The sequence below is a fragment of the Lolium rigidum genome, chromosome 7, assembly GCF_022539505.1.
Source record: "Lolium rigidum isolate FL_2022 chromosome 7, APGP_CSIRO_Lrig_0.1, whole genome shotgun sequence".
NCBI lineage: Eukaryota > Viridiplantae > Streptophyta > Magnoliopsida > Poales > Poaceae > Lolium > Lolium rigidum.
In genome coordinates, this window is record NC_061514.1 from 306,603,253 (window position 1) to 306,629,353 (window position 26,101).

Here is a 26,101-nt window from a genome sequence, read left to right on the forward strand (position 1 = left end):
GAGCTTAATATTTATAGTACTAAAATCACTGTAGGATACGCACGTGACTTTGCTGAACGTAACTAACATCGTCATGCATAAGAACGGTCATGCAGCTACAAGCCTACAATTGTCATGCATCTTCCATGCTCAACTAACTGGCTAATGGGTCCGTAGCATGCGCAGAAAGAATCTAAAATAAAAGAAGAGGTCCATTGATGTTGTGATGATGAATTTTTTTTATATAAAGGGAATAATGTGGACTGAAAATATATTCTCCTAGTATATTAAAACACATCATGTACTTGATGGTTTCTCTCCTCAAACCCACATGTTGGGGAAAATTTTCTTGAGGTTAAAATACTTACCTGTGTTGTGATACGACACCAGTCGGTTAGGTATGGATGAAATACATGGAAATAAGAGGGGAAGTGAAAGAAAAAGAAAGAAAAAGGAAATTAAGAAGTCAAGTTGAAAGTGTTCAGTGTCAAGCCTGATATTATTAACATATACACATCTTATTTTTCATTTGTTGGCAGACTATTTTCAGATTCTAAAAACGACCATTAACAATCTACTGATAACCGCGAAAATGGATGGAAAGTGGACCTGCACTTTCGGTGAAAGTATGACCCGAGTCCGTGTTTGGCAGGGAAAAACGCGGGTGTGGCTTGTGATTTGTTCCAGGTAAATTGGTTCGGGTGGCACTTGCACCAGAAACTTCACGAAACAACACCATGATTTCCTCCAAATACTAGACGTAGTTCTTCCACAACGTTTTTTTCTAAACAAAGTTGTTCCGCAACTACAGTCCAGTTGATCACATCTATGACGGTCGCTGAGAAAACAGTGTGAAATTCAGGTGACGAAGCGTGAGCCATGAAGACCGACTTGCTAAGGACCGGAAAACTGTGCGTGCAAACCACTTCACAGGCGTTGGCTCAGTCGCAAGTGGTTCTTTCTAGACTGATAAGGATGGTATTGTTGTGGTGTGCATGCATTCCGTGTCAAGAATTATAGCCAGGCATCGTCTACTATTGGGGCAACATGGACGTGCTCGATTCAATCCCTGCGCGTAGTTCGGATGGGATAATCCAAGAACATATACAGAACATTCTAGAAAAAAATACGGTCGAAGAATTGAATGGCATGTCAAGGAACAACTAGAAACAACAAACAGAGGCAAACAGACAAGATGCAGTTCGAAACACAAAAATGGCTGGCTATTTCAAAGACTAGGAAACATCACAGAATGTGCTTGCAGTCCATCATTTCAAAATAGCCATAATAGTAGAATTAATGGGAAAAAAAACCCACGCTAGAGAATACATCTATATAGGAAAAGAAAAGGAAATATTTCCAAGAGATTTAAGTGGATGAGAAATTTCAAATACAGTGCTAAAGAATCTTTACTTCAAAAAATATATAGAATGCAGTCCTACAAATCGTTACAACCTGGTCGACATCTTTAGCTTTATGCATGTGCGAAAATCAAATAACCCAAAATAAGATGTTGTAACATATGTTGTTGAAGTGTGTTATCCAAAATATTTTAGCTTTACACATGCACTCCCTTCAATCCAAATTAATTGACTCAACTTTGTCTAGATACGGATGTATCTAGATGCGTTCCTATCTAGACAAAGTTGAGTAAACTAATATGAACCGGACGGAGGGAGTACGAAAATCTAGGTAATATGAAACTGGACACATCTCTGTGCAAACAAGATGATTAGCATGGTTTCCTTATCAGATTTCCATATACCTTGATCCAGTTTTATTTTAGACCAACTAATTTACCATATATATCCAACTACGACATGGTGATGAGATCATTTGGCTACATATCTGATACGCAGCCCCGTGTAGATAGGGGAAAGTAATAAAAAAAATCCAGGACCAGCACACATCCACCGAATAGTTTCCATGCTGGAGCCTGCTTTCTTGAAGTTCAATCACATGACTGTCCAGGAACAGTATAACCCCACGCTTATTCACAGTAATTATGTTTTCGGTCATTGCCCTGAAAAGGAACAAACATGAGATTACAAGCCCACCTGAAATATAAAAGGGGAATACGTTAATAAACTCACCATTATGTTTACCATCTCTGAATTGTGCATTCTTTGATGACTTGAAGGTTTCCAAGAATTCTGTACCCTTCTGCAGTTCAAGTTTCCGCCTTGCCTTGTCCCACTTGTGTTCCGATGCTAAAATCTCGATGATCCGGGGTAATGCTCTCCCTGCAGCATCTGTATCAAGAAAGGCAAGCCGGCATCTCCTTGCAACAAAGTCGACAGCAGACTCGCAGTACTCGTGACGAGCACAATATGCTACTTCAGCTTCTAAGAATGGGTATCCATGAGCAAGTCGCTTTCCCAAGCCTTCGTCCTGGAAAATGAAGCGATTAACGGGTAATATGGAATTGGTATGGAAACCACATATTTAGAGCAGAACTAGCTGAATCAGCATAGGCACATTGTGTAGTTGAACACTGAAATGATGCACATTAATACTGAATAGTTCACAACTACTGAGGCTACGCTATCCAGACTGTCAAAAGTCGGTAAAGGCATACACTGGCAGCTCATATGAAATACAGAAATACAGCCCAGTGTCATAATTCAAAATCAAATAATAAATTCCATGAAAATCAAGAGAAGTGGATTAGTAATGTAAGAGATGCATTGATAAACAAAGAAATCAAATAGTGTTAACAATTATAGGTTGCTGGTACAATTTCAGTTAAAAAACTGAAGTGGTCTAGAAATTTAGGTGGGGATTGCATGTGGTTCAGTTTGGGTTGGGTTTCAATACACAGTTTAGTGGTTTAGTTTGGTTTGGTTTGCCCAAAAAAATCATGTGGTTTTAGTTTAGGTACAGTTCAGTAACCCAACCATTGCCAACTTTAACAGCAACATGCTAAATGGATGGTATTACTGTGTGTAATTTGTGCTTATGTTGCTGGATATCTGTCTAGTGTATATTAATAGTATATGACTGGTTAACAAGAAAATATATAGATATGCTAAATAATCACACAAAAAGTAAAACATCGGCCATTGTCCTGATGGGTCTTTTATTACTAACTATGGATCTTTATGATTGTGCCTAATCACAATAAAACCATTGATCTGATGACAAGCAGTGTTTCAGTCTAGCTGTGTCAAATTGTGTGTCAAGTGTCCTTCTAGGTTCTGGCTGGTAGACCAGAGGAATGGAAACCATCTTGAGTTTAGCACATTGGACTCAAAATCCTTGGTGTGTGTCCCATTTCGCTTTACCAAAACCCAGAGGAACTCTGAATCTTAAAACGGCGAGTTCTACCAATTTTTGGAATATAAAAGCTCGAGTTGCTCCGCGGGAGGCAGGTTCAAGGATTTCAAGTCACGCGACTAGATGAACGGTATTCAAACCACCCATGTCCTATTGCCTCCTATGTTAAAAACAAGTGTCTTTTTGCCTCCACAACGGAACAGAACATACCAATTTACTGAATCCTATTTCGACTTGTGCATCCCTCATGAGTCATGACATAAGGCTCATAGCAAGGTAAGTAACTGCTACCTCGGTCCAAAAATAAGTTTATTAGTTGTGTTGAAATACGGATGTATCTAGACACACTTTATAATTATAGATACAGATGTATCTAGAAAAAGTTGAGACACTTATTTTTGAACAGAGGGAGTACAACATAAGTCTACAAAAGACTGCTAGGTTGGCAGATCATTATTTTTAGTGATAGATCATCACTCTATGTATTTATTATATATTAAAAGCTATAACATGAACGCGTGGCTGGTCAGCTCACAGTCCTTTTCTTTTGAGAAACACGAGACCTAAGTAACCCCAGTAAGTGCTTACCTTTGAGGCGTAATTAGAAGAGGCTAAACAGAACTTTCTATTTCTTTTTGCTGAAACGTAGCTTGCATATGTAAGTTGCCATAGTCGAGGGATAACAAACCTGGGCAATTGCAGCCACTCGTTCAGCAAAAGTTCCATATGCATGTGACAGATGTTTTGATACAGCACTGTCCATTGCACCCGGAATAACTTTGCCACCATATGTCTTTTTCATTCGCTTGTAATTCTGAGCAAGCACAGTAAAAGAAGCAGGGTCCCATCCATATCCACCAACTATATGCAAATGATCAGTAACACAGCCATTTGCTGGCTTCAGATTCCCTGACCTTATTGCTGCATTAACAGCATCTTCAGCCATGCTGAATAAACAAGATCATCAGGATACACCAGTGGAACTTATGTATTAGCTGCACATGCTTGCTAATGCACCCATATAGCCTACCATTCCATCAAAGAAATACTTCCCCCGATTCATATTACTTGATGCTAATATAGATGTATCTAGACACATTTTAGTTGTAGATACATCCACTTTAACATCAAGTAATATGGATTGGAGGGAATAGCAGATAACGTATGCATAGTGTGATGTTCCGACTAACAATAAATGGCACTAATGCAATCATTGACGGTTGAATTATAATATATCAAGTGAATGATTAAATTATAGTACAACATATATGATAATCTAAATTATGCAAAAAAAATGCATGGGAAATACAACCATCAAGATATGAATGATAGTAAACCAAGGAAAAAACTTGAACCAAACCAGCTTAATTCTATCATGTGTACACAGAATATAATTAGCAACTGTGGGACCCCTGTACCTTCTATAGGTTGTCCATTTTCCACCCGTGATTGTTATAAGCCCTGGGTGGTCTTCAAATACAACATGATCTCTAGAAATACTTTCTGTATTCTTTGCTGATGGATCCATGGCCAATGGGCGAATACCACTCCAGGCAGAAAGAACATCTGAACGTCTCACCTAATGAACAATGAAAATATATCCGTACACTTAGAAAAAATTCCACACAATGAAAACAATATGGAAATGCAACACAAATATACAAAAGGAATTAAGGTAGGCACATGACTTTGAGTATTAAAATACAAAGGGGCATCTTGAATACATAACTAGGAATCAATGAGCGAAGAGGCGCAGAAAAAAGTTAACCCAGTTACAAACCCTTCGGATTGTACCGAGTTTAGCAATGCATGGTTCTTAGTACTCAGTTGGACATGCGTTACCATATAAGAAGCGACCCATTTAATCATGTTCTACCATTACTAGTATGTACTCGAGCGCTTGGTTTTCTCACCATGACCCAATGCTTAAATTAGATGAAAATGCTACCTTGCTGAGAGAATCGATGTAGAACTTCAAATGTGCCGTGAAACCATGGGCATAAGTAGTTTTTAATAGCTTGTGAATTGAAAGGTTAACTTTTCCTCAAGAAACATCATAACATTCAGAAGTCGGAGCATTCTAAGTTTCCTAGATGAGAAGCAGACTCTAGATTGATTCCCATGTACAAGGTGTTGTATGAGCATGTCATCCACATACTCAAGCATATGACCCAGCAAACGTACAGAGAGGTTTAAGGTGATGGAAAACAAATTTTAAAAAGGTTATATATACACAAGCACACGAACCTGAACATTAAGATAATCACATATTGCGTCCAGTATGAACTGTATTTCATCCTCATGTGGCTCAGGAAGCATTGTTATGTCTGTACTAGAATCAGTTGTCCCAGCAACCGTCCTTCCCAACCATGGCAGCATAAATACAACTCTACCATCTTTGGTTTTGGGGACAATTAAGCCCATCCCTTCAGGGGAATAGTAATCAGGAAGTACAATGTGCACTCCACTGCTCGGACATATCATGGGTACTACATTATTGTTAGCCATCTTCCTTACTGAGTCACAGAATGCTCCTGATGCGTTAACAACCACCTTTGCAAATGTGTCAAATTCCTTACCTGATACACAAATTCAGAAGTTAAGTAACTACGTAAGATTACTGCATAGTGCATAGCAATCTAAATAGGGAAAACAATTCCAGATGATAATGTCACATCATGGTTCACGGAAAAATACAAAGATACAACCTACTTCGCACAGTAACGTTTTGCCCTTATCCATGCTAACATAATACTAGTTGTTATCTTGTATACCATAAGTTAACTTTTTTTACTGTATACCATAAGTTAACTACCTACATGTTTCTAGTATAGCATAAGATAGTTATAGGCTTCTAGCGGTGCAGCTTCAACCATTTGAGAATTCAGACCGAACTGCTACGATCATTGTATAATTAATTAAATTTCCTCACATTCCCGTGGTCTACATGTTTAAGATAACTAGATGCATCTGAAACTAGAAATAGTTCACTACTTGTAAATTATATTTACTGAAAGGATGTGCAGCAGCATAAAACAAGATAACTCATACCATACTTTACAGTGATTTTATCTTTCACATAGTGGAAAGAGGAAAGACATACTTTATTCTACCTGATAGCGTGTCACGGATGCGTGCACCAATGACCCTCTCACCAGATTCATCCTTAATGAGGGAGACCACTTCAGCATAATTGAGAACAGCTGCACCAACAACTGCAGATGTGCACGCTAACCCCACATTCAAACGAGAATCATTCATTTGACCATCATAGTAAACTACAGTTCCTCGTAGGCTACGATCACCATCATTCCTTGCAAGGGTCGGGAAAAGCTCAACTGACTCTTCTACAGAATAATACCGTGATAAATGTAGTAGCCTTTTTCCAGCAACAATATCGTAGAACTTCAAACCAAACCAGTAGTATACAACCTCAAACCAGTTAAAGCAGGGAGTCATGCACGGCAAAGCATGACATAAATGGGGAGCGTTCTCAATAACTTGCTTGCGTTCCTTAAGAGCATGAAAAACAAGTTTCAGCTGCCCATAGTCCAGATTGAACACTGCCTTCTCCAAGTAACGCACGCCTGTACAAATGAATCAATGCAAAAAGTGATGAGCAATGGAAATTTGCACTACCAATCACTAAAACATGCTATGGGCTTCGGGCCCACTCAGCATACTTGAGATTAAACAACGAAATGTGTGCTTCTCAAAATGGCTGCGTAAAAAGTATATTTGTTGTTCAACCACACTGAATGAAGCAGGTAAGTTATTAACAACTGATCTAGAACACAAGCTCTGATAACCTTTTAGAAAGGGTCATTAACTTCAACTGCACTCAGTATTGATCGTCACTGTTTGCTGCATACACATGCTCTGACTTTTGAATACCAGCATCAATCAGGTTTTACTTTGTGAATACATGTCACTTTGAATTCTAGGGACTTATGCCACGAAACATGCTATCAATTTCTGATTGGTGCTGGTATCAGATAGATGTGGACGCAATTGGAGCCAAACTATATTCGTAGCTGGAAAGTCCATTCTGTTCCATGTACTTCGGTCCGGAGGAACTGCCGTGTTAACCAGAAATGTATCATTGAATTGTTCCAGTATACAGAAGGGGATAAGTAAGAAAGTGGTCATTGTCATCAAGCATCCCGACCCACACTCTCGTTTCCATTGACTTATCTACTTTAACTTAAGGAGATGGTAGTGGGTGACCACTAGCCTGGACCACGAAATCTAATCGGCCAAGCGCTTCACCGGAAGATTCGGCAGTAATTAAGTGAGACGTAAGCGAACGGAATATTGCAAAAAAAAAAATCTCAAGGATCAACGTGCAAAACGAGATTCTCTGGAGGGCCTAGGGTTGGGAATAGCAGCAGTAGCGCGCGCACGCACCGCCGTGGATGAGCTTGGTGGATCGGGAGGAGGTGCCGGAGGAGAAGTCCTCGCGCTCGACGAGGCCGACGCGGAGGCCGCGGGTGGCCGCGTCGAGAGCGACGCCGCAGCCGGTGGCGCCCCCGCCGACGACAAGCATGTCGAGGGGCTCCGCGGCGGTGGACCCGGCCAGCGCCGCCCGCTGCGCGGAGCGCGGGGGAGGCCTCGCGTCGGGGCGGGACACGAGCTGCCGCGCGGCCTCGAGGGCCGCCGGGGAGGAGTCGGAGGCGGACACCGGCGACGGCCAGGCCGCGGCGGCCGCCGCCGCCGCCGCGAGCGCGGAGGAGGCGGCGAGGGCGGTGCCGGCGCCGCGGAGACGCCACGCGGCCATGGCGGGCTGCGTCCGGTCAAGTGGGATCACAGCTGGGTTGAGGAGTTGGGGTGTCACGGGGCACCGAGAGAAAATGGCGTCAGTTTATTCGGCGGAACCGTGGACCTCAGGGCGTTGGGTGGGTCAATGGGCGTTCGAAGCAGAACGCTGAGTCTCCATCGTTCTCGATTATAATTTTGTAGAAAACTCTCATAACTCATCTAAAAATGCATAAATAATGAATGACTAATGCAAAAAAACAATGTAAACTACTCCTATATGATGCTGCCTATGATGATATAAAATGCACGTATAATTAGCACATTGTTCCGTTGAATAAAAATATAAAGGTATTTCGAAAGTCGTCGCTGGCAAATTTGGGATGCGTTTCGGTCTTCACGGCGAACTTGATCGTGTAGTTTCATTAGTTACTAGCTACATAACACTATGTTGCTATGAATAATCACTTCTTTCATCCATATTTAAATAAACTGATAATGACTGAAGCTTCAGTGTTTGGTTGACTTTGTTAACTTTTTGTTACAACTTTTTTTAATAATATGGTCAAGGTAAGTAGACCTTGTAAATTGCACCTTGCGGGGGAGACGGTTGCCGGACGCGGGGAGCCGGGGAAGAATAATAGGGAATTTTGAAATGCAGTCGTTTTATCATTATGTGTTTGTAAAGTGATCGCGTGGCACTTCCATGCCAAGTTTTGGTTTCTTATGTTGGGAATATGCTATAGAAGCAACCATGTACGATGTAATTTTTAATATATTCATAAAGATATTAAGTCGTCTTTGTATGAACGTCTTATATGTACCATCGAATATGTGATTCGGTTGTGAAACTATGTATCAGTGTTGCTCATACTATATTATCTTTAGTTGTGGAGGTTATGATGGACACATGACTTACACTAATGTGAAAGTCCGCTATTTATTCAGTTCCTGATACCATAATTTGATGGCCGGTCAATTATATGATGTTTTATTGGATGAACTAAGTTAGCGAGAAACAAATACTTTGACCATGGTAAGAGAACGATCTACCCATATGGTGTAATCAAGCTGAAAGCATGAAAAAATTGTTGACCAGTTCAATATAATATTATAAAAATATAGGGAAAATGTGGCTCCAATAGGTAGACCGGGACCTTCCTGCACTACCACTACCAGCGGAGCCGGTGGTAACGGAGGAAGAGGAGGCAGCGATCTACCGGCAAAGAAATGGTGGCAATGTGGTGTGCTCACAAAATCACCTCTATGTGGTTTGGGGAGGAGGGACAACCGTAGGTTGTTATGCTATTTATTATTTTTGTATTTAAGTTAGTCTCGCCTTAAGAGACACATCATCATAGATTGGAAATTTTATTTCAGTGTGCAAAAATTATATTCCATCGCAAAATAACTTGCTTAATTTTATTTTCATATGTGCACGATTTGTTTGGTTGCACGTGAAGGATAGATTGAGTGGAGATTTCGGCTGAGAGTCTTTGGTTGCAGGTTTTACAGCCCAAGGAGCAACCTAATAGCAAGCATCAACTATTTGGTTGGTATCTATATCTTGAGTGTGATAACCTACTCTCATGTGTGGCGAAGCTACCAGACAAAAATGGGTAGCACAAATGTGAACATTCAAATTCAAACCTTACATACTAAGAAGAGTACCTTAATTAAGATTTGAGCAACGGATAATAAGTTCAGATAACAATCGACACAAAACTACTTCAAGTACGACCGATACTACCATAGCTGACCAGTGTTTCTCTTCCACTACCCTCCTGGTAGCATCTTCATGGTCAGGGCACATGGTCATCACTTCATAACAAGAGTAGCCGCTCGGTACCTGCCCATAGCTTTCTTGTGGAAGGTGAAGAAGTAGCCAACCTTCGGTTCAAGGGAAATTTCAATGGCTGCTCACCCCTGATTGATGATGGCATTGTCACCGTCGAACTTGGTCTTGACCATCCATTTGCATCCAGTATTGGTGACGAGGGTGCATGATGTTGGAAGGGGTCTTCCCGAACCATGCCACAAGTGGCTTATGGATCCTTCAGGAGCCTAGGGTAGGCTGGAAGATCACCCGGACGAAGTGCTCAAGGCCCTCCTCGTCGTGGAAGTGGCCGACATTGGCTGGCCTTCCTCAAGGCATTTTGTTCGACACCTCATCGTTAACCTCCATAGGTGCGTCGAGGTTCATCATAGCCTACTGATGGCTCCCAAGTGCAGGAGATCAATTGTACCCCTCCGTCCTGGAAAAAGTTGTGCACCCTATGTTCAATTTAATTTTACAAAAAGCTCTCCCGAATGAAAAATGTTCAAAAATACGTTTGATTCAAGACATCATCTTCCCGTCCGGGCGACACACCATTCGAACGACCGCGCACCGTCGCTGCTCGGAGAGGGCTTTCTCGATCTTGGAGCTGAGGTGAGGGGCGAGGAAGAGCGGCACACGACGGCTAGGATGGAGCGGAGGCGAGCTGTGAGGAAGAGCGGCACGCGGCGGCCCTGGAACGTCTGCGGTGTGGCCCTGCAGCCGCACATGGCGTCGCAGCATGGGCGAGGCGAAGAAGCCCGTCGCGGTGGCCGGGCAGCAGCGGAAGGAAGGCGGAATCCATTTTTGATCCGAAAAATGGGCCTTGCGGGAGCCTGGGCTAGGGTTTGTGGTGGAGTTGCACACAAAAGCTTACACACCATGGGATCCAGAGCGGAGGATAAGGTGGATCCAGGGCGGTGGTCGTGCGACATCAGGAGACCGTCGAGATCGAGCAGCGACGGTGATAGCAGGGATGGGGATTTGGGGACCGTGACGAGAGGATGAGAATTATCAGGTGAAAAAATGCAGGGGGCTTTTCGCAAAAACGACAGCGCGCGGCTTTTTCTGGGATGGATGGAATAGTACTTTTTAATAAGAAAGGTTGTCGAACCCACGAGAAGCTGAAGGTATTGATTAGTAAGTTTGACAAGTAAAACAATAAAATGGTGCATTGGTTTTGGTGTTTTTAGTTTGTAGTTTGTAGTAACATAAAGTACTGAAAGTAAGTAGCAACAAGTAAATACTCTCAATGAGAGAAAACTCAATCCTCTATGGAGCAAGAGGACAAGCTCAAGTGTGTGTGAACTTGTATATGACAAGCGCTCCCGAAGGCGGCACGAATTTACTTAGCATTTAGATTTTTATACAACATGGTGAATATCTTGTCAAGTTTTATTCCTTTAGGGCAGAGCCTAAATTAGGTGTAGCCATAGAAATAAGAAAATATACCCCTTATAATGGGCACTATAGCCATTTTCATGAGAAAGTATACGAATCATTAAGACATAAATGTCCTACCATAGCAATTAGTTTATTGGTCACCGACATAAATCTCTCTAATGCAACTCAAAGTATTATAAAATGGTTTCTATCATTCCGTTTCTTCCAACCCTCATCGTTGTGTTAAAGTGTAGCCATATGAGCTCATATAGTTGAAGTAATATGCAATCAACGTTCACATAAAACCATCATAGAACCACGTAAAAGATAAAAACTTGACCAAATACTCATTGCAATTCATGTATTAAAGAAATCATAGCCAATTCATCCTATGCCCCCAGGAACCAAATCCCCATCATAATTTGCCATGTGTTCCCCTCTGGTGCTTCTTTGGCCCACGGTTCTTCTCTTGATGAAAAACTGATAATGTATTTTTTTCTTTAATTTTTAGCCGTCCAGGAGGTCCCTGAAATAGCAAAATACGAAAAATGAGGGTGTCTGCCTCCCAAAAATTATACCAATGAGAAGAACTTTGTAGGAAATTCAAATAAATCAATTAAAAGGCATAAATAATAATAGATCATGGCAAATATCATTTAAAACAGGTCATATAAGTTATCATATTGTTGTCAACTTGAACTATTCCTAAACTATTGATTGGTTTCAGCCTTTTGCGTTTAGCCTTTTTTTTACACTTTCCTAATTCCGAAGACAACCAATTCAACACAACATGTTTCTCTGGTATTGTCTAAATTTCCACATGTAGATTTTTTTAGTTGTTAATCTATGTCCTCGGTTAGCACACATGTAGATTTTTAAGTTGTTAATGTGTCTCCTTGGTTAGCACACATGTGATTTTTTTCATTTGGATGAACACAATTCATTTTGAATCAAAATAGAGACTGAAATTCACAATACATCATATTTCATTGATTAAATTCATTTCATTACTTTTTCTAGAATAATCACTGCAGAAACAAAATTGTAGAAAACACAATAATTCCTATAGATCTTAATCAGCCCATCCATCTTATTCATTACATCACCCATATTATTCTCCACGTCATCCATCATCCCAGTCCACTTTCTTCTTATTCGTGGTTCCTTCAGATTCTATGTCACCAGCAGAAACAACGCTGCCAATTGCAGGCAAGTAACCATTTCTAGCAAGGAAATCCACATAGGAATCTTCTCCATCTTCCCGTAAGTAGTAGTGATTGCAAGGATTGGGTGCAATCCGTGGCACAAAAAGAAGAAAATAAGAGGAAGATTGGATCCATATCAACTGGAAACTACAACTCATGCGATGTTAGGGAATTTGTAGAAGATACGTCCTCGATTGTCACTTGGTTGAGAGACGATGCGAATGGTTATGCGCTTCCGAGGACACGGGCATGGCACCAATGACAAAGTTGGCGGTGCTAGAGGCTGCGCAAAAAGAGCTACTACTGCTAGTGGAGACGACGACGACACTAGAGATGGAGAAGTTGGCTTCCACCTCTATCGCTTCCTAGTGGAGGCACACATGGCGATGAGAGCGAGGAGGGTTAGGGAAGAAAGACCTAGGGGCTGGAACTAGAAGTTGAGTACTTGTAATGATTTGTTTGCAAAATTCCCAAACTCCTTTTTTTTTTCAAAATTCCCAAACTCCAGCCACACGTCCAACTACCGACTTGGTATCGGTCAATGCAGGTCAGATCAGTTTAATACCTCACGTAAGCGGCTAACAATGAAGAATACAGAACTTAAGCGAAGGTGCAAGGATAGAATTAAGACCGACTCAATTTAATTTAAAGATCGTGGAAACGCACGATCTTTTTTTTTTTGCGAAACACAATACAATCAAAGACGCTCACACATACGCGCACACACTCATCATATGAACGCATACACGCACATCCTACCCTATAAGCAACTCCGAGAGACTGCATTGAAGATTTGATCCGACTGATTTTAAAAACGACGAAGTCACCACATAGGTTTTGTTGTTGACGGAAATATCGCCTCGATGGCTCGATCTATTTCATTTGCTTTGCTGACTGGTGGCTAAACACGTTGCGTCGCACCTAACGCACGGTACAGCAAACCCGACCGATGATTCCAGAAGCAGTACACACCACCATTCTGTTCTGTCAATCAAAGCTTATCATCGTCCTATAAATAATCCTCCCCGCACCGCTCGCCATGGCCGCCGCTTCACTCCGCTCCGCCCTCCTCTCCTCCTCCTCCTCCTCCTCCTCTCCGGCCGCCGCCCTCCGCCGCCTCTCCTCCGCCCCGCGCGCACCCCGTTTCGCCCAGCCCAAGGTCTCGAACTCGCCCTGGAAGCTCGATTTCTTAAATCTGAAGGACATTCGCGCCCTCGCACGGGTTCCGCGCTTCCGCTCACAGTTTCTTCTTGGGTTCTGCAGAGATTCGACCGGGTCCGCCGGTTCTCCCCGGCCGCCGCCATGTCGACGTCGTCGGGGACGAAGGAGGCGCCGGCCAACAACCCGGGCCTCCAGGCCGAGATCGACCCCGCCACCAAGGGCTACTTCATGCAGCAGACAGTAAGTATGCCGCTCCTTCTGTTTCGCAATTCGTTTAGCTGCCGATTGAGCTAGTATGCGTGTCATGCGGTTCGAGTACCCGCTTCCGTGGGTTTGATCTGCGCTGTGGAGCAGAAGGGAGTATGCGGGTGGATTTAGGTAAAGCAATCTGCCGAACAGTTGGCAATCCACCCAGTGCTTGGCGTGGCAGGTTAGAAAATTCGGGGAACAACGCTTAGTGAGGATCAAGTGATGCATTTTGTTACTAGTTTCTTGTGTTAATTCGTGCAGCATTTTTGGTTTTGCAACCGCAAACTTAGCACCCCTCTCTTGTTTGGCCCAATGTGTTGCTTTGCTTCAACACTTGTGGTATGGGGCTATTCTGTGTAATGCTGAAGATTATGTGCTTGCGTGCCGTAGCATAGGAAATTCATGTACGACTATCCTGGGCTTGCATAGGTAATCAATGTATAGAGTTGTTCGGTGGAGTGATGGAAAATATGTGTTTTGATGTTAGCATAGGTAATTGTTGTAGGAATTACACTGGCTTGCATTGGAATGGGGGTGCTTTGGAATGGGGGTGCTTCGGATGCTCTGTAATAGAATGAGGAATTTTTAGTTCTCCTGCGCTCACCCATAAAGCTTCATTTGTTCTGCAATCGGCTGGAAAATTTCTGGACCAGCTTAGTACTAGGAGCATTTCCGCTCTCCTGATCGGTTGTTGTAAATAACCTACTTGTGATGAACATGTCTTGCTTTCTTGTTTGATGGAATGGTAGTGCTCCTGCCCGTTTAGGTGAAATAATATACTGATTTTCTTCTGTTGTTCTGCTTACAGATGTTCCGCGTGAAGGACCCAAAAGTGAGCCTCGACTTCTACTCGCGTGTGATGGGCATGTCGTGAGTTTTCTTTCTTTTATCTATCTACAGATAATGTATTTATGCATGCGGAGAAGAACATCAGTGGGCCATCCATTTTCTCAGTGAATAACTGTAATAAATGCTGGGTGCCTGTACGAAATGCACTGAAGATATCAGTTCTTGAGTACACGAACTGCAGACTATGAGTAGAGAGTAGAGACTAAGGGGTTCATAGCATATGAATACATAGGAACTGCAGTGTGTATCAAACATAGTTACATTACGAGTGTGCATCAAAACTATACCACTCTGTCGTGTCATCTTAACTTATTTTCTTATCATATTTACCGTTCCTTTCTCCTTTTGTAAACAAAAAACTGCAAGGTTGTTGAAAAGGTTGGATTTTCCCGATATGAAGTTCAGCTTGTATTTTCTTGGTTATGAGGTAAGAGGTTCTTGATTATGGGAACGATAAATCACTTGAACTTGACATTGTATATGAATCAGCTAATGTATCTCGTTCTTTACCTTGCCACTGCTGATAGGATTTGTCCGCAGCCCCTGCTGATCCTGTCAAGCGGACTGAATGGACGTTTGGGCAAAAAGCTACCATCGAGCTCACTCAGTATGTTTAGTTATTCTTGAATATTCTCCATATCTGAGTGAAAATAGCCTTGATTGTTTTTCAATAGTATACTGTTGCCCTCTAATGCATTAATAAAGTCATGTTATTACTGTAGCAACTGGGGCACAGAAACTGATCCTGAATTCAAAGGCTACCATAATGGGAACTCAGATCCTCGTGGTTTCGGTATGTGCAAGGAAAGTTCATATGTAACTTTATTACTTCTGCTTTTGCTTAAACTAACCATGAATCTCTTAGCTGCTGTAACACTTGTATTTTTTTTTTGTTTATTCAGGCCATATAGGGGTAACAGTGGATGATGTCTATAAGGCATGTGAGCGCTTCGAACGTCTTGGGGTAGAGTTTGTGAAAAAACCAGATGACGGTAAATTTTTTCGACTAATATTTTACATCAGTATTATATGGTGTACTGGTGTCGCATACGGCCTTCAAACTGAAGTGTTAATTCAATAGAAACGATGGTAAATGTTAAGGGATAAGCAAGAAACTTAGTTAAGCGGCTCGTATCCATATGACTGTTATGTTAACAATGGTATTATTTTAGTTACTCCGCAATGTTTGAACTTCATGTTTTTTTGGTTGGTGATTTGACATTTGTATGCTGGTACCCACCCATATGCATTGATGTTAGCTAGAGTTATCCTGAACTATTGATTGACCTCACTTGAGTTGATCCGGCGTTATCTGTACTTCATTTTTTAGATGGTGATGCAAAAAAAATTGATGCCCACCCTTTGTGAATTGCTGCCAACTATAGTTGTCCCCAAACTATTATTGATTGATTTTGTCTTTTTGTGGAGCTGCATTCGGTAAGGTTCTAGCTGATGTTAGCTAGTTGCCTGTGTTGCTTTTTCAGATGGTAGATAGCTGTGTGTTGTTATTTCTTCTGTAGCAGATGTTCATGCCCTGCTGGATCCGGTTGTCCTATAAAATGTTAGCTGATGCTAGTAGTGTCACTGTTGGTTTAATTTTTTGCAATTCCATAAACTACCTGATAGCATCACCCTTGAGGTTACAGGCATGAATAGCTGGTGGTGTTTGCCGTATGCTAAACTAGCTGATGTGCACATTCTTTTTTCGTTATTTGTTCTATAAATTCAAAAAAAGTGTAAAGGTCATGCCGTGCTTAACTGCTACTTTTGTTTCTCAAATGGACCAAATTTGATCAGATCAGTGAGTCTGATGTGCCTTACTAGTGATTTATCTTTGTTTGCAGGATATTTTGTTGATTGGACATGCTTAAATAGTAGTGCAGTAGGTGCACATGTAAGATTTTGGACCTGGGATCATTTGGTCCAAATGAAGGTTTCTATTCACCGGATTGAACTGGGTGCCTCCCAACTTTTAAATCATCATCTACTGCTAATGTACCTATTGGTTGTGTATCTTGTTCAATGGCATGAAATAAAATTTTTGGAACCTCTCTAGATAGTTATCTATCTAGGCAGATTGAACTAGCTCCCTGTGGCCGTTGTATTTACCTAATGGTTGTTTATTTTTACACCTAGTTTGGCATGCTCAAGTGTCATCCATTATGTTTAAGAAATTTCGGTTCATTTCATGTCTGATTTACATGTGAATATGTCGAGAACTTTGTGATAATTCCGAAAGGGATAGAATCAAAAGGTTTTTACATGTTCATGCTAGGTGGAGGTTGTCTTTGTCAAAATTAGTATTTTTTTGCTGTACATACTGATGTGTTTTCTGGCAAGACTGGTGGATAGGGTTGATTCTTTCAAGGAGCTGTATCATGCTGATGTCACAAGTGAAATTGTTTTGACAACGGCGATGGAGAAACACAAGGGGAGCATGATCCCACCGTTGGCAGTGGTGCTGGCAACGATTGATTACTATTTTAGGTCCTGTAATACTATTCAGTCAGATTGTAATCTTAGTAATTTGCATCATCTCGTTTGAGTGAAGTTATAGCTGCCTGGGGATGTAGTGCTGTTACTTGTATAGTTGTATTGGTCAGTAAGAGCCATACATGATCTGAATGTCCGGAACACATGGAGGGTCATGTTGAATGTTCGTCCGGATGTTTGATGAGTGCATCACGAGTTGTGCTTACTGTAGCCGAACGTCCATGTTGGTTCTGATTTACAATTTGAGTATTAATGAATTGTTGCATTGGCGTGTTAGTGCTCCCGACGTCTGGCGCGCTGCTCGTCTTCTGGTGCTTTCTTTCCGGTTTGGGGGCAAAGACGCTTTTGTATTCCGGTGACTGGGTAAATATACATACGCACTCAAATTAAGTAGTGCGAGTAAGTCAACAAGTTCACATCAAGATTAGGCAACAAAGAAAGTACAAAAAAATGTAATTAATTTGGATTGGCAATATTTTAGAACGTAGGTTCCATCATGTAATTTAATAGGCCTTCAGCAAATTCTAGAATGGTTGGTATTCATGGGACCACTATCCTCCATGTCATCGATCCATGGGATGCACTATCTCCACCGTCCATCAGCTCCCAATCCGTGGGAGTAGCTTGCATCTCCTCCCTGGAAACTTGAGCCCTGCAACTATTTGCTCCTCCTGACTACTAGCTCTACACCTCAGCAATCCGTGGGCTCTGACTCAGGGTGGGCATAAAAACCGTGAAACCGAAAACCGAACCGAAGCCGAAACCGAACTAACCGAAATTTCGGTTTTTTCCATTAACCGCTATTTTTTCGGTTTTCATTTATACTAACCGAATTAAATTTGGTAGAATTCGGTTTTTAGCCCCACCAACCGAACAAGACCGAATAGACCGAATTGAGTAACCTACCATCAATTCATGCATAAACCGATCATTCCATAGAAATCCAATTGCGTTTGATGTTCCAAAAGTTATTCATTCAACTAGTTTTTTCTGAATATAGCGTGAAGCCTGCATAATAGAACACGTCGCTCGAAGTCTTAGCTACCCATTTTAATCGCTCACGAGTGATGCACTTGTACCACGAGTGCCGCAGCCTACCAAATAGCATCCCTCCATGATTGGTGCTCATTTGTCGATTTCTTGCGCAGATGATGCTTTTTCTGTTGATATGTCAATCACTATTTGCTTTCTTCGGTGATGCCTACTATTTGTTCAAGTGAGTAGGTTCATTCGGTTTTAACCGAAAACCGAACCGAATTTGTTGGTTAACCGAATCTTCGGTTTCCTAAATTTTCATGCCAATTTCGGTTACCATTTTTGAAAACCGAATTTGTTCAAAAACCGCAAAAACCGAACCGAAAATTCGGTTAAAACCGAATGCCCACCCTGAGCTCTGACTACTAGCTCTACACCTCAGCAATCCGTGGGCGACAATATCTCCACCGTCCATCCGCTCCCTGAAACTTGCATCTCTTCCATTGAAACTCAACTTCAGCCGGGAAACTTTGTGTTTCCCACACAGTAGCTCTATAAATACAATTCTATCTTCACAAGCCGCGTGCGGTAATGCGCGTGACTTGTGACTTTGGACTTTGGCGTGGCGAGGCGAGGCGAATCGAGTCGAGACGGCAGCCGACCGGAGCTTCCATGCGCGACCGGAGCTGCTGCCAAGGACTACCGGCTTGTCTACCATGGGCGACGGGAACATCCGCCACGTCCTTCCAGAGCTCCTCGCCGAGAACCTCGTCCGCGGGCGCGGCCTGCTCTGCCGCGCGCTGCTCAGGTCCCAGGCGGCCTGCCCGGCCTTCACCGACGTGTTCGCTGCGATCGCGGCGGTCGTCAACTCCAAAATCCCCGACGTCGGCCGGCTCCTCCTGGTCCGTCTCGTGATCCGGCTCAGGCGCGCCCACGCCACCGGCGACAAGGCGCAGCTGGCGGCCGCGGCGAGGTTCGTCGCCCACCTCGTGAACCAGGGTGTGGCGCACGAGCTGCTGGCGCTGGAGCTCCTCGAGATGCTGCTTGCCGAGCCCACAGACGATGCTTGTTCATGCGAAGGCTTGCACAAAATTCTTTCGATCTTCAATGCCAAACTGGTACAATAAAAGTTTTCTTTTGATCTAGTCCCAGTATGTGTGGATCTTTTTTTATTTTCTTCTTCGGATTTATTCTGAGGAAAGTACAGAAATTACATGGTTCAGTGTTGGTGTGGATCTGGAATTGATGTGTGGTAAAATGAGTACAGGCGAGGACAATTCAAACTTTCAGAGGTTGAGCTGCACATGAGGGGCTGTATGTAAATTGCAGTATGGTCTGCGGGCGTTTTCTTACAAAATGTACAGTTCAGGCGTGGGAGATTATTCAAGAACATCAAGACGATTGGTACCAATCCTATAGGTCTCTTTTAAAGGTTTTAATCCTAGGGTCAAAGCATTTGCTCTGATACCAACTGTGGTGACCCGACATACCACTGCATGGTGTAGTATGCAAGTCTGATATAACACCAATGAAACACCGTTCCACTAGTATTATATCGCTCAGAGTGGTACAACAGAAACATATGCGGGTCCAAGGCATGTCTATAGAATTACATACAGACTCTGTTACATAAGATCAGCACAACCTCCTACTTTACAATGAGGTAAATCTGCAAATAAACTCCAGAAGAACGACTCGTAGTCTAATCCTATCACGAACTCTATTTGTAGAGTATTTGACTAGCTATAGGGGCTATGAATAGATTCTAGCTAAATGGGAGCTAGGTTTAGGAAGCTAGTTCCTTTCTATGGCTAAACTAGGTTTTCTCCTTGTTGGATGTGGTATCTGACTCCTCTGACAGGGTTCTGTCTCTTGAAGTAGTTGTTGACTCCTCGGCCTTCGAGTTGCACTGTAGATCCTCCTTCGATGCCTCCATATCTAAGCGGGGATTTAAGAGTGGGATGAGTACGAGCGTACTCAACAAGTTCATTATAGGAAAGAGGTGTTTAATGCACTAGCTACGGCATTAGACCAGAAAGTCTAATACCAATGCGGGTTTTCATAACCATTTCTTCAAAAGGTTGCTTTTATTCGGAAGAACTATGTTCGTCGGCCTTCACCGGTTTACTAGAACTTCATGGAGCTCCTTTCCGGCCGCGTTCGCGAGTTCCATATCCGGAACGGGGAGTGACAGGTCACGGTTCTTTACACTCTGCAGAGATGTGTTGCTTTACCCATAAGAGATCTTAACCTTGGTGCCAACCGGGCAATTTCCCCGTCCACACTTCCTATGGTGTGAGGCCCGGTATAAGGTCTAGCTAATCATGTTCCTCCGCTACCTCGAACACCCACCCTTTGTTGCATGCCCCGACCCTAGGTCCACGCCGGTCCCATTATTCCCATATATTTCAGGGTGGACCCCGACCACGACGACAATGCTGGGCTCTACCATACACTCCTACGCCGGTGGCTGCAACCCATCATAGACCGCAATACCGTGGGGACTTAAGGCTTCCCCAGCCTACCGCTTGTTCTTCGGGCGACAAGTGTCTACGGACAATGCCATGGGGACTTAAGGCTTCCCCAGCCTACCGCTCGCCCAGAACGGATACAAGTGTCTACGGTAAAGCGCATCCATTGATGAACGAGAGGTGGAAATACTTTTGACTACTCCGTCCCACTCCGGATCTTATGGTTAACAAGGGTATTACGGCACAAGAATCACTGGACGACATTTGTTGTTAATCCTAGATGGATATAAACCCTTGCAATGGAACCTCCACCATATCAACATAATCCATGGTTCCATTGCCCACCACATAGTCATATTCATAGTTATGAAAATAGTGGTTTTGGTTTTTATGCAATAGTGATAATCATAGTACTTTGCAAGTAATTTGATAAAGATACTCAAATGACATGAGCAAGTGATGAACTTGCCTTTCTTGACTGCAAGATTATGCGAGGCAAGGTCTTCGATACGTAATAACTCCAAATTCTGAAATAGCATCATCGTCCGGTAGGACGATGTTTAAGATTGGCAAGGATGTAATAATGCATAATTATGAGATGCAATCGCTCTAAGCGTGACCTAACCCCGATGATTTAGGATCAGTGAGTTGTAATGATTGGTTTAGGGTGTGTTGCACTTTTAGAGTGATTCACATATATGGTTCTTATTCAGGTGTGATTACTTGGTATTATAAACAGGAAGATAATAAAGCATAATAATCAATTGAGCACACAAAGAATGATAATTGGCATAATGTTAACAAGTAAAGAACAGTGGTCAGTTTTAGTACTATATGGCATGGTTAATGATTGATTATCTTATACTTTAAAAGAATAACTTTTGAAGAACATGTACTTTGATAAAGAACAAGTATGTTAATTAGATTTGTGGGTTGCTATAATTTATTCTGGTTCTAAGTAGTTTCTGGAGTAAGTATAAGATGGATTACAACATAGTTGGATTCATCAGCAACTAGGCTTGATTGGTTTTACTTAAGTATGAGCAACTTAAGCAATTAGTTATACATGGTTGTTATCATGGTGGGTTCATCTTGCTGGTGATAGCTAGGTAGGGTTTATAGGTTCTTATAAGCAGGGTTGATGATGGTTCTCGGTTTACTTCAAAAGAATAACTTTTGAAGAACATACTTCTTAAATAATAAGAAGTATATCAATTAGGTTGAGGTTGTTTAGGTTTGCTATTTAATTCCCTAAGTAAAGAATGGTTGGTTCCTAAATAGGATGGTTCATAAGTATCTCACACTAGTAGGGTTTAGTGGAACAGGGTTATGTAAAGTAAAATAGCAGGTATGGTTCTTTGTTAGGGTTCATCACAATGGTGTGATGCTAAATAGGAATGAATAAGGATGATGGATTTGGGTAGTAGGATCCAGGGTTTACACTTGGTTGACTCTACTTGATTATCTAGGTTTGATGAAGATGAACACATGGGATACCCATATATTAGTGATAGGTCTTCTACATTTTATGTGTCCAAGACAAGTATTTGTTTGCTACTATGGTTCTATGATTTGAAAGAAGGTACCATAATCACATGTTCTAACCTAGGGTTTAGGTTAGAAGCAATTTAGGGTTCACATGTAATAATGGAGCTAGGATTCCTAATTGAATTAGGGTTTTAGGTTTCACATGAAATGATGGGTTGTAATATCATTCACTTATGGAATTAGGGTTTGCTATTTACCATATGGTCTTATGATTAATAACTTCAATTTAAAGTTGAAGTTATTAATAACTTGTAAATAAATAAAATAATATTGAATTTGGCATTTTTTCTATTTTAGAACAATTAATAATTAGGACAATTAGGGTTTAAATCCTTCTAATAAGGATTTAATAAAATAACAAATAAAGAAAATTAGTTTTAATGTTTTCTTTATTTATTTACTGGTTTTTATTTACTTTTGGAAATTTTTACTAATTATTGAATTTTAATTGAATTTAGAATTAAAATTAAATAAAGCTTAAATAACAAGTATTAAATAATTGAGTTTTTATCAAAAATACAAATTCCATATTATATTTTTATTTGATAGATTTTTATTTTCTAAGAATTTTGATAACTCATTTGTATTTTTCTGAGTTAATATGAATTTTATATAATTATTTGAAGTTGCAGGTATTATTGAATTGTGAAATAAAACGAAAGGAAACTGCTAGACCTACCCAGGCTTTCTACCCACAGAGACACTGACTAGTGGGCCAGAGCCACATCAGCTGCCACACGTATTTTGACCGAAGTCAAAATCGACGACGTGGCGCTGGCGCCGGCGCTCAGTCGATGATGGTCTCGACGTTCTGACGAGCGCGGGACGGCGCAAGCTGGTGCATCTGATGCGCGCGAGCGTGGGGAACGTCTAGGTGGCGGCGCCGCTATCCTATGGTCGCCGGGGCTTAGCCGGCGACGATGTGCCGCGGCGGCGGTCACAGTCACACGGCGCGGGCATGCTACGGCATGTTATTGAGCAAGGCGATCCTGCTACGAGGTGGAGGGGCTCACCAGGAACACGCCGGGCTTGACGGCGAGACGAATGGAGGTCTGGTTCGCCGGAATGGATGGTTGCCGGCATTGGAGAAGATGACCTCGGCGAGGTCGATTCAGGACGCTCCGGCCCGATTCCTTGCATAGGCTGGGCAAGGAGAGGATGGCGATGACGCCAGTCCGCGGCGGGTCTTGGGGCAGCTCCTAACGGCGGCGGTGACGGTGACCGGGGTAAGCTAGGGTTTCGAATTGAGGAAAAATTGAGCAGAGGAGAGGGAAATGGAGGACGTCGGCACGTTTTATAGCTTCTCCGCCGTGCGCTGGCGGTCAACAACTGCGGCGGCGACGCGGGACGTGGCGATGGTTGGCTCGGTGGCGAGCTCCCGTGCTCCCAGTGAAGGAGACGAAGACCTCCTCGTCCTCTCCTTGCTCTTATCCGAGCGAAGAGGTATGGGCTGGAGTTGGGCTGCATTTTGGAGCTGGGCTTTGGGCTGCTTGTGGGCTCGGCCGAACAGGTAAGGTCTGGTAAGGTTTTTTCTCCTCCTTTTTTTTCTGTTTTCATTTTCTGTTTTATAATTTACCAAGTTGAACTCATATTTGAATTCTATTACTTTTGGCAGGTGTCTCAATTGTGTTATTTCAATGAGCATGTAGTACAGTAACTATTTCACCACTTTCTTATTTGTAGAAAGTATTTTAGATTTGATTAAATTTAATACATGTATAATTACTCATAATAGCTAATGGACATGAGTTTATTTTCTTATTTAAATTTCCTTTTCCTTATAGATCAAAACTTTTGGAATGATTGGAGTTAATTTTGTTAACTCGGAGTATCTCATAGATTGTTATTAGTGTTTGGTTTCTATTTGACAAATTAATCACTTGCATGTTAGTTCATGTGAGCAACATTTTATTAAGGTTTTGTAGGTTGGATGATAATCCCATATTCATTAGCATTTGGGTTATGGTCTATTAACACATTGAATTTATTTAGAGTAGATATTACTCTCCTCAAGGTTGGGTCTTAATTATATGGATCAGTGGTTGATATGAGTGGTAGATGTTTCTTAGGTTTAATTAGTGAAGCATAGAATTTAGCTAATGAGCAATTCTAGGGTTCTAATTATTTCTAAGGATAAGTGGTTGATCACCACCATGGGTTTAATCATATGGTTTAGCACTAGGTTTTTCTTATGTTTAAGAATTGGAGCATAAGATTTATTGGATGTGCCAATCTAGGGTTCAAATGCTATTTACCTAATGACACATGGGTTGAATCTTAATTGTGGTTTAGGTTTTATTTGTGATCACCCAAGTGATACTCAAACTAGGGTTGAGATTTAATTGTAGGTTAAAGAGATGGGGTGTCTCCATATTGCATGTGCTAGGGTTTAATTTCCCCCAACCATGATAAGGTGGTGGCTTACTTCATATCTTATGTGCTTCCCAATTACTAATGATTTGAGAATTGGTTTTATCTTCTACCAATTTAACTTCTATTATTATCCTCAATTTATCATTAAAGTAACTACATTGGTTATAGTTCTTTTTATAGTTAACTTTGGTCATATGGATGGATGGTTTCTCACCATATAAAGTATAGAGTTTTACTCAAAAGATTTTCTTGTGGTTCTGAAGTGAAAGATAAGTGGAATGTAGATGTGGTAGAATTGTACTTATGATCACCAAGTGATTCACAAGTTAAGGTTAGGATATAAGCCTAGGGTTTCTTACTAGTTATCTTCCTATAATTTCATGTGGAAATGAGATATACTTATTCTAGTAGGTTTAACTTATCCTCACATATCTCAAGAGCATGATCATGGTTTAGGCATGATCAACTTGTTCTTAATATATCTACCTTAAGTTCTTAGGGTTTATGATTATTATTCATTTTATAATGGTCAAGGTTTGGCTTCCTAAAGTATATCTCTCCTGAGTTAGGTTTCTCACTTCTAAGATCATGTATTGTCTTGATCAACTAAGGTATATTACTTCTCTTATAATTCCTTAGGTGGACATGGTCATGGTTGTCTCATTAGTTTATATCCCAGGAGAATACCTGAGATATTCTGCTAGGGTTCTACTCAAACAATGATAATATGGTCATCTGGTTATAAGAACAGTTCTCTCCCTCAAATCCAGGTGTTGCCTCAGCTATCTTGAGTGTAACTCCATAGCTGGAGTTCTCTCATGTAGGAATGGTTTATTCTTGGGTTTATGGTGTACTCACAAGATATCATTAGGTATTTAGTCTAAAACTTCACTTGGCTATCTTGGTTGAATTAATCTCCTCCTTTCCTTTTCAATCCATGGATATAATCTTATTCCATGGGATATTAGGTTGTCTCACCACTCCAAGATGAAATGGTTAATTCTCCTAATACTTTAGTTCAAAGGTTGTCCTTAATTCTTAAATAGGTAAAGCTAAGGTTAGTATGAATGGCCTCTCTCATTTGGGAAGGAATTCAATGATAACCTAAGGTTAGGCTCCCTAGAGGTTGATGTGATCATCAATATCTAGGTTTAACATAATTAGGTTCTCTCTCTAGGAATTGTCTTGAATAATATCCTAGTGTTTCTCTTGAAGATGATGATTTGAATACTTGGATGTATATCCAAGGTTTAGCTCCAGGTTTGTTATTGCTTCTCTAATAAATAATATAGAACTCTCACCTCTCTGGGTTTGATGTATAATAATTTGGAATAGAGAAAGATATATATTTCTAGAGTTAATCTCCTTGTTATGTTTCCAAGTAGAATGATTACCATGAGGTTCATGGTAGGATCAAGGATTGGTTTAAGACATGGAAGAGATAAGTGAAGAATAGTTTCTCCATTTTATGGTTACTTGATTTGCAATTGAATAGGTGTTCATATGTTATGGCAAGGATTACCATATTATGATCTTTTGTAAGATCAAGCAATTGATCCTTGCTTAAT

General features: G+C 41.5%; 1 protein-coding gene and 1 pseudogene across 1 annotated transcript; one reads left to right on the forward strand and one right to left on the reverse strand.

The window, feature by feature from the left end:
* Positions 1 to 1,870: 1,870 nt before the first annotated feature.
* LOC124679104 (glycerol-3-phosphate dehydrogenase SDP6, mitochondrial-like) lies at positions 1,871 to 8,032 on the reverse strand. The gene is made up of 7 exons (XM_047214928.1): positions 7,663 to 8,032; positions 6,369 to 6,842; positions 5,503 to 5,834; positions 4,674 to 4,834; positions 3,944 to 4,202; positions 2,073 to 2,370; positions 1,871 to 2,002 (listed from the first exon to the last, which is right to left on the reverse strand). The coding sequence occupies exons 1-7, from the start codon at positions 8,030 to 8,032 to the stop codon at positions 1,995 to 1,997; spliced, it is 1,902 nt and encodes a 633-aa protein (XP_047070884.1). The 3' UTR covers positions 1,871 to 1,994.
* A 5,654-nt stretch (positions 8,033 to 13,686) lies between these two features.
* LOC124679106 lies at positions 13,687 to 15,666 on the forward strand (annotated as a pseudogene).
* Positions 15,667 to 26,101: the final 10,435 nt, after the last annotated feature.

Excerpts from the sequence above, each read along its gene's own strand:
- LOC124679104 (XM_047214928.1), bottom strand. The coding sequence starts at position 8,032 with ATGGCCGCGTGGCGTCTCCGCGGCGCCGGCACCGCCCTCGCCGCCTCC. Across the intron at positions 6,843-7,662 it reads CACCAAGCTCATCCACGGCG|GCGTGCGTTACTTGGAGAAG; the intron begins GTGCGTGCGCGC and ends TCATTTGTACAG. Across the intron at positions 4,203-4,673 it reads AAATGGACAACCTATAGAAG|CATGGCTGAAGATGCTGTTA; the intron begins GTACAGGGGTCC and ends TTGTTTATTCAG.